Source organism: Fukomys damarensis, unplaced genomic scaffold (genome assembly GCF_012274545.1).
Source record: "Fukomys damarensis isolate Sample0158 unplaced genomic scaffold, DMR_v1.0_HiC HiC_scaffold_16, whole genome shotgun sequence".
Taxonomy (NCBI): Eukaryota; Metazoa; Chordata; class Mammalia; order Rodentia; family Bathyergidae; genus Fukomys; species Fukomys damarensis.
Window position 1 is genome coordinate 19475646 of NW_022900928.1, and position 18650 is coordinate 19494295.

At 40.6% G+C, this 18650-nt stretch overlaps 1 protein-coding gene across 3 annotated transcripts in view; it reads right to left on the reverse strand.

Annotated features, from left to right (window-relative positions):
- Positions 1-18650, reverse strand: part of Swap70 (switching B cell complex subunit SWAP70) — a 140865-nt gene that overhangs the window by 32087 nt on the left and 90128 nt on the right. For 2 of the 3 annotated variants that reach the window (XM_019206216.2, XM_010615283.3), the window contains exon 6: positions 5602-5775. The exons of the other annotated variant lie outside the window; for it this stretch is intronic. In XM_019206216.2, the coding sequence (XP_019061761.1) occupies positions 5602-5775 (174 nt within the window). The remainder of the gene's footprint in view (positions 1-5601; positions 5776-18650) is intronic. 3 annotated transcript variants of the gene reach the window in all.

Consider the following 18650-nt stretch of genomic DNA (forward strand, 5'->3'; position numbering starts at 1 on the left):
ATATATATATACTCAAAACTGTTACTTGTTGGGGGAAAAACACACTTGGGTCTTTCTCGTTAAGATACATTACTTATAGGCCAGGTATGGTGGTGCCTGTAATCCCAGCACTCGGGAGGCTGAGGCAGGAGGATCACTGTGAGTTCAAGATCAGCCTGGGCTACACAGTGAGTTCCAGGTCAGTCTCAACTACTTAGTGAGACCCTGTCTCAAAAAAAAGATGCATTACTTATTATAGTATTATCTTGGCTCTTAGAGGTTAAAAAAAATAGAGTGGAAGAGATGAAGGGGAAATGGTAAAAACAGAAGAAAATGAAAGAGGGAAGTAGAAACAGAGTCAGAAAAGATAAGAGGAAGGGCGGGGGATTTAGCTCAGTGGCACCACACCTGCCTGGCAAGCACAAGGCCCTGAGTTCAATCCCCAGTACCAAAAAATAAGTAAGAGGAAGAAAAATATTAAAATCCAAAAGACACTGGAGACCAAAAAAAGTCAAGAAAGACATTAAGACAGATAATTGCTCAAGTGCCAGTAACATGTACAGAAGTTCAAGCTCCCTAAGGACAGCAAAAAGGACCCAAACTGTCTGCTTACCATTTGGGGTGAAAGCAGTACAGGTTCAAGAAGTGTTAGTGCTAAGGCCAAAGGAAGTACACATGTCGGGCCACGTGTACACACGGGACGCAACTACACATAGGTGTGGCCCTCGCTCTGCCTGTGTGAATGAAGTCAAGCCCCTCAGACTCCAACCTTCAGTTCCCTCTTCAGCATCAGATGATCTTTAACACTGTGATTCAGAAAGCGCCTGTTAGTAACCAACTCAGCTGGCAGGGCAGCTTCCCACATCTGAGCTTGCTGAAGGTGCCCCCAAATCCACATAAGGCTGCTGTCAGCCCCCGACACATCTCTGCTCAGCTCAGCACTCCCAGTGTGCCAGACAACCTAGGAATCTAGATGTATTTCCTGTTGACTTTCAGCACAATCATATACTTATCATAACCCAATAATTTAAGAACTCTTTTCATTCACTCTACTGGCCGACCAAAGACAAACATTACCATGCTCCACTACTTAGTTATACTAACTAATAAATCACGTGCTGCCCTGTTAGTCCCCAGTGGCCTGCATCAACTCGAAGAGCTCATTCAGTTTCAGGAAGTAGCTGACTTCCTCCTTTCAAGCAAACTGTACCAAAAATAACAAAAAATAAACTTTCAAGCTGCATGTGATTTTCTAGGCCTTCAGCTCAAAAATGTATTATTAGTTAAAAGTTCTTTCCTTGTCATCATTAAAAGGGGCATTTATTGGTGTTAACAACAATTCAGGTTTTATTTCATTTACAGTCTCATAAAACTACTTCAAGTTTGATTTTTCATTACATCAAGGCAATTCTTCTAAGTAATTCCACAAGAGACACACCCTGCTTTGTTCCTGGTTCTGTGGGAAATGAAAACTAAGTAAAACTGATACTTTATAGACACATATTTCCAGGAATATCACCTGAAGAAAATTACAGAACCAACTCAAAAGGAAACATACTATTTCTTGAAATCTGTGTGACGAAAACATCTTAACCTCACCATGTGAGTCATTTAAATATTTAACATCCTGGACACTACTTTCTGGGTGATGGAAAACTGAATCAAATGTAAAATTATTAACTGTACCATTTAATGCTATTTATTCAATAGCCACAGTTACATCTTATACAGTAATTAATAATCTTTTTAAACACACTGGACTTAAAAACTGCAAATTGTCATTATAGCAAGTGGATTACAGGAAACGTGAAAATTACTTTAAATCTGTAAGACCTAAAAATTGTTGGAAGGATTACAAGTTAAACCAAGGTATATACTCAAGACAAACTATATTTTTAATTTACTTTTTAAATACACATTTTAATTTTATTTATCTATTTATCTATTTATTTTGGTACTGGGAATCACAATCAGGACCTGGCACTTGCCAGGCAGACACTGTGCCACTAAGTGACATCCCTGGCCCTATAATTACATTTTTATTAAAATCTATAAGTCAGGAACCAGTTCAAATATAGTTTTTTTAATTATTAAATTGTTCTGAAAGGAAGCAAAATCTAACAGGATGTGTCTTCCACGATCAAGTGCAAACCTGGGTGACACACCGCATGACACGCCCAGAGCTCAGTCAGCACAAGTCCATGTGCTAAACCTCAGGGGTACTTCAGCAGCCCAAGCCACCTTGCGACCCTTCCTTCCCCACACACACGCCTGGCCACAGAGGAATAATCCATAAGACTCACTGTGACTCTACGTCTAAGGAGAAGAAATGCTGAGGCAGCTAAGGCCATCAAAGCACAAAGAAGTCCAGACAGTACCATGACAAGGGAGGCCGCCTGCTGCTCTGAGGAATCAAAGAAAGACCGTTCTTTTCTCCACTGCCTCGGAAAGGACCAAGACATGTACATCAGCCTGCAGAGAAGGTGAGCGCGCCAAAGCAGGCTGGGCTCCAGTGCAAGAAGGAGTCAGAGTCACGGTGCACATAAAGGCCCACGTGGGTCCCATTCGCCAGGCCAGCTGGGGCAGAAATTTGAGTTCCTCAGGCAGAGTGGTCAGGAAGCCCATGCTGACCAGTTCCCTTCACAGCAGTAGCTCAGTAATGACTTAAAGCCCATAACAAGTCCCCCCATCAAGTAAGTGCTGCCACATTGAGGAATAAATTAACTTTCCTTGCTAATCACTAATTCTGAAGTCAGGACAAGGTCACTTTCAAGTCCACCATGAATATTTTAGAGACAGAAAAAAAACATCAAGGGTATGAGACCTGCTCCACTTAAAATTTCAAACACCACAAATAAATTTGAAATACTGAGGGCAATTACAAAACATCTTTTAAGCAGATACTGGAAATTTTATTTGCATATTGTAGTTCTTCCAAGTATCAGCCACAATTTAAAATTTCCAGGATTTTAAAATTTCTGTATCTATCATTCACTGCCCCCACACCTGGCAGTCCTGGGGTAGAACCTTTGCATTGAGCTACATCCCCAGCCCTTTTTCATATTCTGACACAGGGTCTTGCTAAGTTGTTCAGGATGGATTCAAACTTGAAATCTTCCTGCCTTGGCCTCCCAAAGTGCTGGGATTACAAATGTCTGCCACCATACCTGGCTTTCGTGCCCTTCTATATGTCTCTGTAATAAGCTAGACAACTTCCCTGGACAAAAATTCCACAGCAGGTTTTCTTTCTCCCCCCCCCCCGTTTAACATACGTAACAATTAATATAACATCATCATGATACAACATTAAGAAATCGTTCCCACTGCTACAGTAAAACTGCTTTCTCCATGATTATCAATGATCATCTAATAGTTAAATCTAAAGACACCTTCTTAACATTATCTCATTTTTCTGTAGCATCTAATGCCAGCAACCGCCTTTCTGCTCCCTGGAGCCTTTTGTTTCTTTGGTACTTGTAACTCAACACTATCCTGGTTCTCTGCCTGTCTCACAGGCTGCTCAATTCAGCTTCCTTTACCAAATGTACTTCCTCCTCCTGCTACAGAAATAGTCGCAAGGTTCTGTCCTTGGCTCCCACAGCTCCCACTCTAGTCTCTTCCTTCCTAATCTAACCTACATGTGGTCTTTTCCCATCTTTTCCATCCAGAGTTCCCCTCTGGCTTCTCCATTAATCAAAGCCCTTCCCATCCTGCAATGCCTAGTGCAAGTTCAATTTCTCCAGAAACAGGACCATTAACACAACGACCACTTTTAAGGACCAGGCATTCTTGTTATCAATCCTCATAAGAACACCAGGAGGAAGACAATGACGTTAGCGCAATTTTGCAGTTGAGGAAATTGTAGTGTAAGTAAATTACCCAAGGTCACATGGCAGTGAACAGTGATGGAGCCAGAATCCAAATCCAGGAAATCTGACTCTAGAGCCTTTCTCCTAATCAAAATGCAATAAATCATAGCCCACTAGTCAAACCTAACCTATCACCTGCTTTTATTATACCCACGATCTAAGATTAGTTTTTAAATTTTTAAACAGTTGGTGAAAAAACTCAAAATCATACTTCATGACCCATGAAAATTATATGAAATACAAATTTCAACACCCATAAATGAAAACTCTACTGAGACACTGCTACATGCTGTCTCAATTGTTTCCATACAACAGCAGAGCTGAGTGTTTCTGTCAGATAATATGGCCCCGAAAGCCCAAAAGTCCCAAATATTTACAGTCTAGCCAGTGAATTAAAAAGTTTAAGAAATTTCTTTTAATCACTCCATTATACAGCCTCTTTAAAAGACTTCCCTGATCCTTTACTTCCCAAGCTGAAAAAAAGTTTTTCCTTCTCTGTGTTCACATCCCGTTTGTGTCTCTCTTAGAACAGGGAGCCCGTTTTGCTTCACATTACACCTAACTTACATTTCTACACAGTAGACTGTAATTTCCTTGAAGGCAGGAAGTAATTTTCACTTCGTATCCCCCTCGGTGCCTTGTTATTATTGGCAACCAAGAAATGTTGGATGATTTTAAATAAAATATTGCAGTAAATCTTTAAATAGATTTCCCCTAATACAAACATGAATCACATAGGTCACAGACAGGATGGTAAAAATAAGCATCCACAGCCACTTCTGTATGTGAACTGGGACAGCCTTTCCAAGAGCGCATGTTATATGCCAAGCACTGAACTAAGTCCTTCTAGATTAGGGAACTTCACAGCTCTTAGTATAAACACTATTATTAGCTTTATTTCATGGATGAGGAAATTAAGACTGGAGAGTTTAAATAGTTTGTCCAAGGTTCAAGGATGACAGATGATTTTTTTTTAAGTGGTAGAACTACAGCTGATTTTAATTTTGTACGTTATAAATCTTTTTCAGATTTTCTACTGTAATGAGCATAAATTACATGCATAACATTTTAGGGCAATAAGATAGCATGGAAAACTTACTTCTATTCCCCTCTCCACCTTGGAAGCTTTAAAAAAAAAACCCAAAACAAAACAAATAGTTCTCATTTTTCATTTATTTTTAAAAGCCCAGTAAAAAGTCATCACTGTAAGCTTTAAAACAAAAATAGTATTTACTCCTTAAAACAACCTTGAGAATATTCTGGACCTTTGGGATTAGCCAGTTTTTTTCCCCCAGTACTGGAGATTAAACCCAGGGTTTTTGCACTGATCTACATCCTTTTTTTTGAAACATGGTCTTACTCACTTGCCCAGGTTAGGTGCAAACTTGGAATCCTCCTGCCTCAGCCTCTCAGAGTTCTAGGATTTCAGATGTGTGCCACTACACCTAGCTCAGTTTTTATGATTTTGCTAATATACAAAAGTAAAAAGAAAATTATGTTGTGACTTGCAATGTATAAAGCTCTTTGGACATTACAGTGGATTCGTTTATACTCATTAACAACTTAGAGAGGTAGGCTTCCACTTTGTCTGCAAACCACTAAATTTAGGGCTTTTCTAGGTTCAAGCTGCTTTGCCTTTAACCCCAAAACACTAGTCCTTCCATATCTACATTGAATTAGCACAAGTACCTCCAAGCCAGTTCTATTCATTGCCAAGACGACCATGTAAAATCTCCCCAAAGCCACACCTTACCTCTTCTGGCACAATAATTAATGGGTACTTGTCCTCAGATAAAAAGTTGAAAATAACCCATATTTTAAATGCATCTTCTTCTACAATGAGCAGGGGACTCTTTGTGAGGTTTTTTTTGACACAGAGGGTCCAACACATCCTATTGAATTCAATCTTGTCAAAGTTGTCTTGGACCTAAAAACAGAATGAGAAAAAACTCCAATGAATCAACTCAAAATCAGGAGTATGGAAGCCAAGTAAATTAGAAGCATAAAGCCTCCTTCTGGCTGCCACGTTAATCAATCCAATTAACCAACAGCCACCCCACATACTTGCTCTGGTACCACTAGCCTGAAACGGATACAGTATCCATCCGTACCTCTAACTCGGCAGACACTGACCTGTCAAACAGGCCTTTCTTCATTATCTTCCCAAACAGGCCACCAACCCTGGTACACAATGGGGCCGAGAATGACAGTTTCTCAGAACACCTACACCTTAACCTATATGGTCAAAGAAGATACTTTCTTTAGGGAAAAACTACTAGCTGAAATTCTAAAAAGACAGTTTTGCCACTTGTTCATTTACTCAGACATTCAGAATCTACTATTCTCTTGCTCAGTGTCAATCTTAAGGCAGGTACGACAAGAACAGGCTGAGCGGGGCTAGCATTTTTGATCTCTAAGTGTTCAAGGCTGATTATTCTCCGGCGAGGTCTCATTTTTGGGGAAACATGGAATAACATCATGTGATGAGTACTATTACAGAGATAAGCAGCAGATTCTGTGGGAACACAGAGGGGCTAATCCAATCTTAAGATATGTGTGAAGATTTACAGAAAGAACAGCACAAATGGCCGGGGATTTAGCTCAGTAGCACTGAGCCTGTCTCACAAGTGCAAGGTCCTGAGTTGGATCCCCGGAACAAAAAAAAAAAAAAAAAAAAAAAAAAAAAGAATGGCACCACAACAGATCTCAGTCCTGAAAGACTTCCAAGAGTCAGATACAGTATGTGAAAGTATTTCCTCTAAAATCAGGAACAAGACAAGGATGTCCACTCTCACTACTCCTGTTCCATATAGTGGTTAAAATTTTAGCTGGAGCAATTAGAAGAAATAAGAGAGATACAAACAGAAAGGGAAAATGCCTAATTATCCTCATTTCCACATGATATGAACCTTTACTTAGAATTCCCTAAAGAATCCACCAAGGGCCAGGGATTTAGCTCAGTGGCACTGTGCCTGTCCCAAAAGCGCAAGGTCCTGAGTTAGATCCCCAGTACCAAAATAAAAGAGGATTCCACCAAAAGATTTTTAGAACTGATAAATTCAGCAAAGCATCAGGTCACAAAATCAACATTAAATAATAACAGCTCTTCTTCTGCCAGGCATGGTGGCGCACACCTGTAATCCCAGCACTCGGGAGGCGGAGGCAGGAGGATCGCTGTCAGTTTGAGACCTGCCTGAGCTACATAGTGAGTTCCAGGTCAGTCTCAACTACATAGTGAGACCCTGTCTCAAAAAAACAAACAAACAAAAATAACAGCTCTTCTTTTTGGGGGGTGGTGCCAGGGATCAAATTCGCCCTTGCACTTGTGAGGCAAGCAGCAGTAACAGTTCTTCTATACACCAATAATGGACTAGCTGAGAAAGAAATCAAGAAATTAATTCCACTCAAAATGGCTTTTAAAAAGTACAATTTAACTTAACCAAGGAAGTAAAAAGCCTTACAATAAAAATTACAGAACAAAGGCTGGGGACTTAGCTCAGTGGTTCTGCTGCCTGCCTTGCAAGCGCAAGGACCCGAGTTCAATCCCCAAAACAATAAAAATTACAGAACACTAAAGAAACAAATTAAAAGAAAAAAAAAAAAACACTAGAAGATGGAAAAACCACCTATTAATTCTGGATTGCCAGAATCAATACTGTTAAAATGAACTAAAGATGACCTACAAATTCAACGCAATCCTCAAAGTTCCAATGACATTCTTCACAACACTAGAAAAAACAAACCTAAAATTCACATGGAAACACAAAAGACCCAGAAAGAAAAAGAATGCGAAAACAATTCTGAGAAAAGTAAGCAAAGCTAGAAATGTCACAATATCCAGTTTCAAATTATACTTCAAAGCCATAGAACAGAAAGAGTATGGTTCTGGCGTAAAAACAGATAAATGGATCAATGGAATAGAAGAGAGGACATAGAAACAAACCCATGAAATTATAGCTATCTGATTTTGGACAAAGGGCCCATATGTCTTTTGGAGAAAAGATGTATGGTCCTAGGCAAACTGGATATCCGTATGTAGGAGACTGAAACTAAATCCCTATCACTTACCTGTGCAAAAACTCAATTTTAAATGAATAAAAGACCTAAGTATACAACCTGAAACCTTGGAACTGCTAGGAGAAAACAGAAGAGACACTGGAAGGCACAGACAGGCAAAGACTTCCTAAACTGGACTCAACAGCACAGGAAATAACAGCAAAAATCAACAAATAGGACTAGATCAAACCGAAAAGTTTCTGCACAGCATGGAAACAACCAAGAGCAAAGAGATCACCTACAAAATGGGAGTAAATTTTTGTCAGCTACTCTTCCAATAAAGGATTCATATCTAGAATATGTAAAAGGCTAAAGAAAAACAAAGCAAACAAACAAACAAAAAAATAAGCAAGGTGTGGTGGTGCACGCCAGTGATCCCAGCACTAATCCCAGTACTTGGGAGGCTGAGGCAGAAGGATCCCTGTGAGTTCAAGGCCAGCCTGGGCTACATAGTGAGTTCCAGGTCAGTCTCCACATACAGAGATCCTATTTCAAAAAAAAAAAAAAAGAAAAGAAGAAGAGGAGGAGGAGAAGGGGGTAAAGGGGAAGAGGAAGAAGAAGAAGAGGAAGAGGAGAAAGATGAGGATGACAACAAGATGACCACAACAGATGGACGGTGATGGCAACGGTGACAAAAAAGTAGCCCAATGAATAAATGGGCAAATAAAGCTGGGTGTGGTGGCGCACACCTGTAATCCCAGCACTTGGGAAGCAGAGGCAGGAGGATGCTGTGAGTTCAAGGCCAGCCTGAGCTACAGTGAGTTCAGGGCCAACTTGAACTATAAAGTGAGACCCTGTCTCAAAAAAAACAAAAAATTAATTAATTAATTAATTAATTAATAGGCAAATGAATTAAACAGACACTTCTCAGAAGAAATACAAATGTCCAGCAAGTATACGAAAAATGTTCAACATCTTTAGCCATTAGAGCAACACAAAGCAAAACTACAAAAACAAATACAAAATAAAAATCATCAAAAATATAAAAGCAGTAAATGTGATGTGAGGATGTGAAGAAAAGGATTCCTTGTACGCTGCCAGTGGGAATGTAAACTAGTACAGCCACTGTGGACACTTCCTCAAAACAACTAAAAACGGAACTACCACGTGACTCAGCTACCCCAGTCCTTGCATGTACCTAAAGGAATTAAAGTCAGCATGCTGTAGGGGTATCTGTGTACCCATGTTCGTTGTGGCACAACTCACAATGGCTAACGTATGCAACCAATGGATGAATGGATTAAAAAACGTGGTCTATATACACTGTGGAGAATTACTGGGCCGTACAGAATGAAATTATGTCACCTGCAGGAAAATGGAACAAGCAATCACGTCACACAAAATAAACCAGACTCAGAAAGCCAAGTAGCTCATATTTTCCCTAATATGTGACATTTTTTTAAAGCATGAAAGTAGGAGGGTAGTGTTACTGGCCAAGAAGAAAGTAATGAGGGAGAGAGGTGTCTGTGGGCTAAGAGGCGATGGCTACGATCACAGTATGTAACATGCAGGTATGAAAAGGCTATATTGATGCACAATTACTTCGTGAAATTCATAGGCACTGACACAAAATGTTTTTTAAAAGTCAGAAAGATCAAGAATGTGGTGAAGCGTGTTCCAGACTATAGAAGAGGATGTGAGAAAGCCTAGGGGTGGAAACAGCCTCACCAGTGTTGGAGAACTGTAGGAAGTTTAACGCGTATGGGACACTTGGTACTGGAGGATGGCACAGTCACGGCTCTGAATGAGGGCAAGGAACAGAAACCACCTTGGGTTCCTCCAAACAGAACAGAAATTTATTGGAAAACCACACAGATCTAACACAAGCGCTGGAAAATCAAGACGCTGAAACCAGGCCAGTACCAAAGTACGGTGAGGAGCCAGAAGTGCAGCAAAAAGCACTCACAGGAGGAGTCTGGTGGGACTAAGAGGACAACACCTCTGTGCCACCCACTGCAGGGGTTCTCCGCCGAGCCTGGGCCACATTCCTGTGTTCCAGATGCCAAGGAGCAGGGAAAGCGAGGACCTGAACTGTTCAGCCTCTCCATGTGAGACAGATCCTGTTCCCCACCAAGACCCTGTGGAATTTCCCAAATACAAGGAGAGCAGGTCAAAAACGGCAAATGTCCACTGTGTGGGACATAAGGGAAAATGAGGCTAGAAAGGTAAACGAAGAGCATGAAGAATCTGTTCACTGATGTTAAAGGAATCCAGCCTTTCTCTGCACTGCCAGCCTGGAGGTAGGAGCAATCTTCATCTTCAGAGTCACATTCTGGGACAGTACGGAAGGTGTCCTAGAGGAGGCAAGAGTGGACTGCAGGACAATATGAGCAAAGCATTTCTTTTTCGAGAGCTACAAAGTGTTGTGTGCACTGCTGTAAGGAAGAAGTCACTAGTCGGCTGCAAAAGGATGTTCTTCTTGATCTCTACCTAGAATCTGTGGGTGGCAAACAGTCACCCAGGCCCAGGAAGATATCCTCCATGCTCTGCCTTCAGCACCTCGTCTCAGTGTAGCCCCATTTCCTACAACTGATACCATGAAAGAAAAGCCACAGCAGGGCTGGGGATTTAGTTCAGCAGTTCCACCGCCTGCCTTGCAAGCACAGGTCCCGAGTTCGATCTTTGGTACAAACAAAAAAAGAATAGTATCTGTGAAATTTTTCTATCCTACAAAAGCCACAGCAGCCACTTTATCCATTCATTCATTCAGCCTTAACACCATTTATTAAAGACTTACTGTACAGTAGGCATTTTATATACAGTGTCTCACTTAAACTTTGTACTAGTCATATAAGGTTAAGTCCTAGCTGTATTTTATAGAGTAAGAAGTTTGGGGGCCAGGGATGTAGCCCAGTGGTGCTGCTGCCTGCATCCCAAGAGCAACGTCCTGAGTTTGATCCCCAGTGCCAAAAAAAGAAAAAAGAAGAAGAAGTACAAGTTTGAAAAAATGGAGTAGTTTCACGGAGTTCACATATCTGGTAAACAAGAGTTTCAACAGAGGTCAAGTTTCACCTCTTTCCACTGGCCAAACTGCTTGTGGAACTCAGTAGACGGAGGAGGCCCTCTATGAGATGGAGCTTATCTATGCAAAACTAGGTTCAAAAGCCTCACCCATCATCAGTTCTACCCAACCCTGAAACACACTAAGGGCAAGGAAGATATGCCACACAGGGGAAATGACATGTACACAAAAGCAGACGGTCTTTGAAGAACAAGAAGTGATTCTACGTGGAGTGGGTGGGTGAATCAGGATTCCAGGGGAGAAATCACTCAGTATGGCCAGAAAAGCAAACAAGGCCCGAGTAACACAGGGTCATTCATCTGAAGACACAGCCTGTAGGAAAACACCAGTTGGAGGGCTAGACTACAGAAAACAAGACGGTCACATGCAGGTTAGCACTCTGCAGGAAAGGAGGCATGTGAAGTAGACCTTAAAATATAATGGCAACTACAAGGAAAGGCATCCCAAGAGGCAGCAGAGGAATGACATGAACAGAGGCACGAGGGCAGGGGCAGTGAGGAGCCGAGTTGTGCAGACCAAAAACTAAAATCAGATTTAAGCTCTGCTTGAGAACTGACTTTATCCCAAATACAAGAGAAAACCAGCGAAAATTCTGAGTAGAGTAACAGTTAGCTCTTTTAGGAAAATTATACTGACAGACGACATGAGGTAGATTTCAGTTAGAGGAAGTGTGCAGAGACTGGGGCAACCACTGTGGAAATCAATATGGAGAGAACGCAAAAACTAGGACTAGAGGTCCCATTTGACCCAACCATCCCTCTGCTAGGCATCTTTCCAAAAGAATTAAAAGAATCGTACCACAGCAGTATAGGCACACCCATGTTTACAGCGGCACAGTTTGTAACAGCTAAAACTTGGAAACAGCCCATTTGCCCATCAGTTGGAGACCGATAAAGGTACGATTTTTAAATAAAGTGGAGTACTACTCAGCCATAAAGAATGAGAAACTAGAGATATTTATAGCTAAATGGATGCACATTGAGGCCATACTTTTTTTTCCTCATTGAGTTTATTGGTACATTTTAGGTAGACAGTACAGTTACAATCATTACTGGGATCTTGTACCTTTACATGACAGGTCTTGGTTCTCATTTTTTCCCCTTGTCCCTGCCTCCCCTTTACCCCCTCCTCCCGAGGCCATACTCTTAAGTGAAATAAACAGGACACATGTGTAAATACCAAATAGTTTCTCTGGTGTGAAAAACTAAAAGTGTAAATAAGAATCAAAATGTATAATTGATAATATGAAATAGGAAGAAAAGGTGCAAAGGGAAAAGGGAAGTGGGATGGGTTGGGGAAAGGAAAGAAGGGAATGAAATTAATATGAAAAAACAGAAACAAAGTAAAAAGGGAGGGGTGGAGGGGTTGAAGATAGGGCAAGGGAATGTGGAAAAAATAACCAAGATAGATTAGGTAAGGGTACAAATTTCCAATGATGAACATCATATTATAGACCTAAAATATACCAATAAACTTAATGAAAAAAACTATGTTTGGAAAGAGAAGAAATAAATGTGATGAAGTGAGGTTTATTTAAAAAAAAAAAAAGAAAGAAAAGAAGGGTGCAGAGAGAACAAAAGGGTCAGAAGATTTCTTCAGTGCTACCAGGCAAAAGGCATTAAGGACCTCAAATGGGGTATGATTTGGTAAGAAAAGACAAGAGGAATGAAGCCAAAACAGGTGCGGTTTGTGGGACTAGGTGCCTAGATCCTGGCCTTCACAAAGCAAGGGAGACACAAAGGTAGGAAGTTATGAACACTTCAACTTGAAGTTCTGGTAAGACGTTTTATTAGTCAGTTTTTTTGTCACTGAAACAAAGTACCTGATACCCACAACTGAAGGAGGAAAGGTTTATTTTGGCTCAAGGTTTTAAAAGGTTCGGTCCATGGCGGGCTGGTTCCAAGGCAGAGATGGCATGGCAGAGAAAAGCTTCTCAAAACATGGCAGCCAGGCAACAGGGGACGGGGGTGGGCGGGGATACTGATATGATGAGCTGGGGACAAGAATACACGCTTCTAGGTCTTACACCAGTGATCCACCTCTTTCAACCAGGTCTTCCCTCCTAACAACTCATGAGTCAACAGATTCACCCACTGATGAGTATAGCACTCTTATGATCCAATCACCTTCCAAAAGCCCTACCCTCCAAACACGAGACATCGAAGGCACATTTTAGGTCTAAACCATTTACATACATTTAGATGAAGCTGTCCAAAGACAATCAAGCCTGACACAAAAAAATCAACATCGGAGCCTCCTGGAGCTAGACTGCTATCCCACCCGCAGCACCCCAGGCCTCCAAACAGCGCAGACCAGTGAAGTGGCATCACCCCAGTGCTTTCCCGCTCCTTGGACCTCCTGGTTGCTTTGGTACCCGGACCTACACTGCAGAGGCACAGGGGGTCGGTCATAAAGGCCATGGTACTGAGCTCCAGAAGACAGAGCAGAAGTGAACAACAGAAAGAGGGCCTCAGGTTCCTTGATGAAAACTGAAGCCCACTGGAAAAGTGAAGAAAATCTCTGCAATAAAGGCACAGCAGACCAATGTGGTTGGTAAGTTGGAGGGATCAGCACCTCCCATCAGAAGCTGGACTATCCTCGGGGGAAATTAGCTAGAACCTGCAGTAGAAATTTGGAGAGTTCAACCCTACAGGAGGTCAGGGAGCTTAACTTGAGCCTTGTAGCCAGAAACCAGCCTGAATCTCAGGGGTCTGCTGCAACCTTGCTGAAGACTAATTGACTTAAGACCTGCACACTGCTGCCCACGTTGTCTATTGTGACAGCAGGGCCATACCCTGAAGGAGGCCCTTCATTGCTATTTTTACTTTTTAAATTACTGGGTTTTTTCTTTTTCTTTTCCTCTTATTTTTAATTTTTTTGTTTCGTTTGTTTTTGGTACCAGGAATTGAACTCAGGTCCTTGTGCTTGCAAGGAAGGTGGTGGAACCACTGAGCTAAATCCCTGGCCCCTTATTTTTAATTTTTAATTGTTATTTTTTTCCCACTCTTCAAATTCTTCCTTTTTTCTTTCTTCTTTTTTTCTTTTCTTTCTCTTTCCCACTCAAGCTCTCATTCTCCCACATTGTTCATCTTCCTTTTTGTTCCTGTTCCTGCTCTAATTTGGATTTCTTCTTTCTTTTTCTTTTCTTCTCTCTTTTTCCTTCTCTCAATTGTCATTAGTTTCTTTTCATACTGGGGATTGAACTCGGGTCCCTGAGCTTTCGAGGCAGGCAACTGAGCTAAATGCCCGGCTCTACTGTCATTAGCTTCAAAGGAAAGTGAATCTACTTTCTAGCTTCCCTATTGCTGTTAGGTTGTTCTATTCTTGTCTTTGTTCTTTCATTCTGTCTTTCTCTCTTGTCTTCAACAGTTTCCCAGAGTTTGCATGATCTTCCTGTGTCCTCTGGCCTCACTTCTAATCTTCCTCTACCCTTCATCTATTCCTCTCTTCCCAATTCCTTCTAAGTCCCCAACCAGAAGGGCAAAGTTGCTATACTGAAGAGTTTATTCACTATAAACGTATTTCGGGCTGGTCCTCGATTTTAATTCACATGGTTAAGGGTGATAGATTACTAAGTACCACAAACTGTCATTTTCTAAGCAGTGCTTGATGCTATTGTGTTGCTGATTGTACCACTTGGGCTAAGGTATTGTGATTGATCTAATCAGCTGTCCTTCCTGACATTATGAAATTGAGAGTGTCTCCGAATCACTAGAGACTTAAAACTGGCTATATCTGGAGGATCCAAATATTAATGCAGGAATTAAACCAAGGACACTACCAACAACAAAAAGAAATGAGAAAACATTTAAGCAAGATACAAACAGACTTCCAGTTCATCAAAGGCAAATTCTGGGAGAAACGAGGTAAAAAAGTCTGACAACCAACCACCAGGACACCCTGAATTGATAGTACAGGAAGTAACAAAACAGATGAATGAGGCTCTAGAAAAATTCAAAACAGAAATAATTTCCCAGATAATTACAGATGTGGTGAGCAGAATGAAAGACATGATTAGAGACTCTAGAACAGAAACAGATAAAAAAAAATACATGAGTTTAGGACCATGATAGAAGCCATGAATGCCCAGCATAGGAAGGCAAAAAAAAAAAATCAATATCTAGAATTTGGAAAATAACAACTTAGCTAAGATCAAAAACAAACAAGTAGATCTCCAGGAATCAGGAAGGAACGAAAAAGAAAATCAGAAGTTACAGAGAAGTTGGAACACAGTGCAGAGAAAAGGACAAAGCAGTCTAGAAGTTCATCCTGGCTCCCAGGAAGGAGAACCTGCCTGTGCAGACACAAGGTAAACCTCTGAGGCCAGAAGCTCCAAAGGGAAACGGTGAACTGGACCAGTGGACCAGGCCTCAGTAGGAGCCCATGGCTGTTGTGAATTGCAAACACAGTATGTGGTTTTGCTCCCAGGTGACTCCTCCCACACGGCAGGCAACAGCTGGACAGAGAATCCAGTGCAAGTGCTCCCCATATTGCCAGAGAAGGCTTAGCCATGGGCCATTTCACAAAGGAGACTCCGAAAAATTGAAAAAAATAACTTCACTTCAGGGTTCCCAGTGTAATCCTCCCACAGTGACTGGATGAAAGACAGCCATGGGAGACAGACACAGAGAAGGTGCAGGCTAGATATATACACTGCTTGAGAAGTATAAGCTCAGGTTGGGAAGGACACAGGCCCTCTGCTCCATGGTGAGAAGCCAGGCTCCCTTATGATGCACTCAGAAATGGCTGGGTCTGAAAGTGCTGTCAAGGTATAGCAGGATGCTTGAACTCTTGCCCTGCTGCCTACAACCTGCACAGATCTCTGGTCTGATTTGCTTCCCCACTACCAACATGAGTAAGGACATGCCTTGGCTTGGATGGCTGCCACAGCCTCGGGTAAATAGAGAGACCACTGGAGCACCTCACAAACCCACAGGCCATACAGCTAGGCAGAGAAAACAACGACTATCTGGGTTCCAAAACTGCAGAACTTAAAAAGAAACCAGTCATTCAAAATTACAGAGAAAAAACATTTTAATTCATTTTTTTCTTTTTCTTCCTATTTCTTCTTCACTTTTTTTTTTATTGAGTTTATTGGCACATTTTAGGTATACAGTACAGTTACATTCATCATTGGGATCTTGTACCTTTACATGACAGGTCTTGGTTCTCATTTTTCCCCCTTGTCCCTGCTCTCTCTTCACCCCCTCCTCCCCACCTCATTTACAAACACTTTATTTCCATCTTTTCATTTTTTTCTTTTCCCTTATTACCCTTCCCCTACCCATCCCACCTTCCCTACACCTTTAGCCCTTTTCTTCCCATTTCAAAATGTCAGTTATCTCATTAGGATCTTATGTACTATTACAGTTTATTCACACCAGAGAAACTATTCGGTATTTACACATGTGTGACTTATTTATTTCACTTAGGAGTATATCCTCAATGTGTATCCATTTTCCTATGAATGAATCTAATTTCTCATTCTTTATGGCTGAGTAATATTTCATTTTATAGAAAAACCACATCTTCTTTGTTCAGTTTCCAACTGATGGGCAAATGGGCTGTTTCCAAGTTTTACCTATTACAAACTGTGCCACTATAAACATGGGTGTGCATATATCACTGTGATAAGATTCTTTTAATTCTTTTGGAAAGATACCCAGCACAGGGATGGCTGGGTCAAATGGAACCTCTAGTCCCAGCATCTGGAGATATTAATTTCCATAGTGGTTGCACCAGTCTGCACTCCCACCAAAAATGGAGAAGGGTTCCTAACTCCCCACAACCCCGCCAGCATTTGTTATTGGTTGATTTCTTGATAGCAGCCATTCTTTGTGGGGTGAGGTGGAATCTCAGTGTTGTTTTCATCTGCATCTCTCGAATGACCTTCACCGGTTTATTGAGGTTTAGTTCATTTTCCTTTTTCTTTCTTCTTTTTCCTTTTAATTTTTTTATTCTCTAAATTTTATCTTTTCACCTCCTTTAAATTTTTTTTCTAATTCTTCTTTTCTGTTAACTTTATTAAAAATCCTTCTACTCCTTAAGGATCCTTTTCCCCATTTTTCTCCTTCTCATCTTCCACTGTTTACATTTTTCTTCTTTCATTCTCCTGTTCCACTTCACAAACCCCTATATCTTTATTAGTATAACCATTAAGCTTTATTAATCTTTAGATAGTGAACTCTGTTATTACTGTTGAATTCTTTTCTATTTTAGTAGAGGTATAGTTGTCACATTTAGTAGATATACCCTGTATGCCAATATTTGGTTTGTCTTAGTATTTATACTTTAATTATAGATCTCTTTTCTATTGTTAAGAATGGTACAATACTCATTCTTACAGTATGTCAATATCCAGACTGTCTTAGACATTTTTTTTTTTTTTTTTTTTTAGGAACTTGGGACCTTGCGCTTGCTAGACAAACCATTGAACTAAATCCCGGCACCTGTCTTAGACAATATTATTGTTGTTGATTTACTTGCTACTGCCAAAGTGACATAGCTGCTGCTGTTACAGGTTTTCTCAGTATGCCAATATCTGGATTGCTTTTGTGTTATTAATAAAACTGGTCCATTCCCATTCCTGGCAAACTGTGCTGGGCCAATCAGACCACATTCTTTCCTCCCAAATTAAGGAAGGTGGCTGCATCTTGGAACAGAGGTAAAAGACTATCGTTAACTACATGCACAGTGCATCACTAAAAAGCAGACTAAGGAGATCTTCATACTAATAACAATCTTTCCACGATAATCACCTGCAAACATCAACACAAAACAAAACAATCAAAAACCAACCAACAAACAAAAAGACACATAAGAAGACAAGAAAAAAGAATGCCTCCCTTGGGCTCAGGATTTATTAGTTCAGTGGCCCCCATCTGCCTTGCAAGCACAAGGTCCTGAGTTCAATCCCCCATATTGGAAAAAAAAAAAAAAAAGAGTTTTAAATGCCTCCCCAAACCCCCAACTCCTCCAAAGCCAATGCTTGGTGCACAGAAGGGGAGGAAAGCAAAAGATATGCATCCAAACTGTTTGAAAGGATAACAGAGATTTAAAAACAAATGAATAAGATGCTCAAAAAAGATGTAATTAAACAGATAATGGATGCGATAAAACAATCAGGGAATTTACAGAAGCTGCTAATAAAAAGCTAAACTATAAACTACACAAAATTATATAAAACATGAATGACCCTCTTAGTGAAGAATTAGAGTCCATGAAAAGCTTCCAAACAAAATCCAGCAGACTAAAAATTATATTGAACATACATGCAGTAGGAGCAAACAATATAAGGACAAAGTGTCAGAACTAGAAGACAGAGTTTCTGCCAGAGATCAATTATTTAAGAACCTTAAAAATAACAAGAGAGCATGAAAATTAACCCAACAGCTGCTACACAATGCAAACAAGACTAATCTAAGATTGACGAGAATTAGTGAAAAGATGTCACCTGTTCCTGGATGGGCAAGAACAAATATTGTCAAAATAGCCATACTTCCAAAATTGACATACAGATTTAATATAATCCCAATCAAAATACCAACATCACTCCTCACAGAACTAGAGAAATAATTCTAAAATTAAACAAAACCAGAAGAAACCCAGAGCAGCAAATTACCCAGTGCATATCATTAGAACATAGTGCTCGATCTCCGGTACCAAAAAAAGTATCTATTCATTAGAACATAGTCAAAAAACCAAAAAAAAAAAAAAAAAAACTA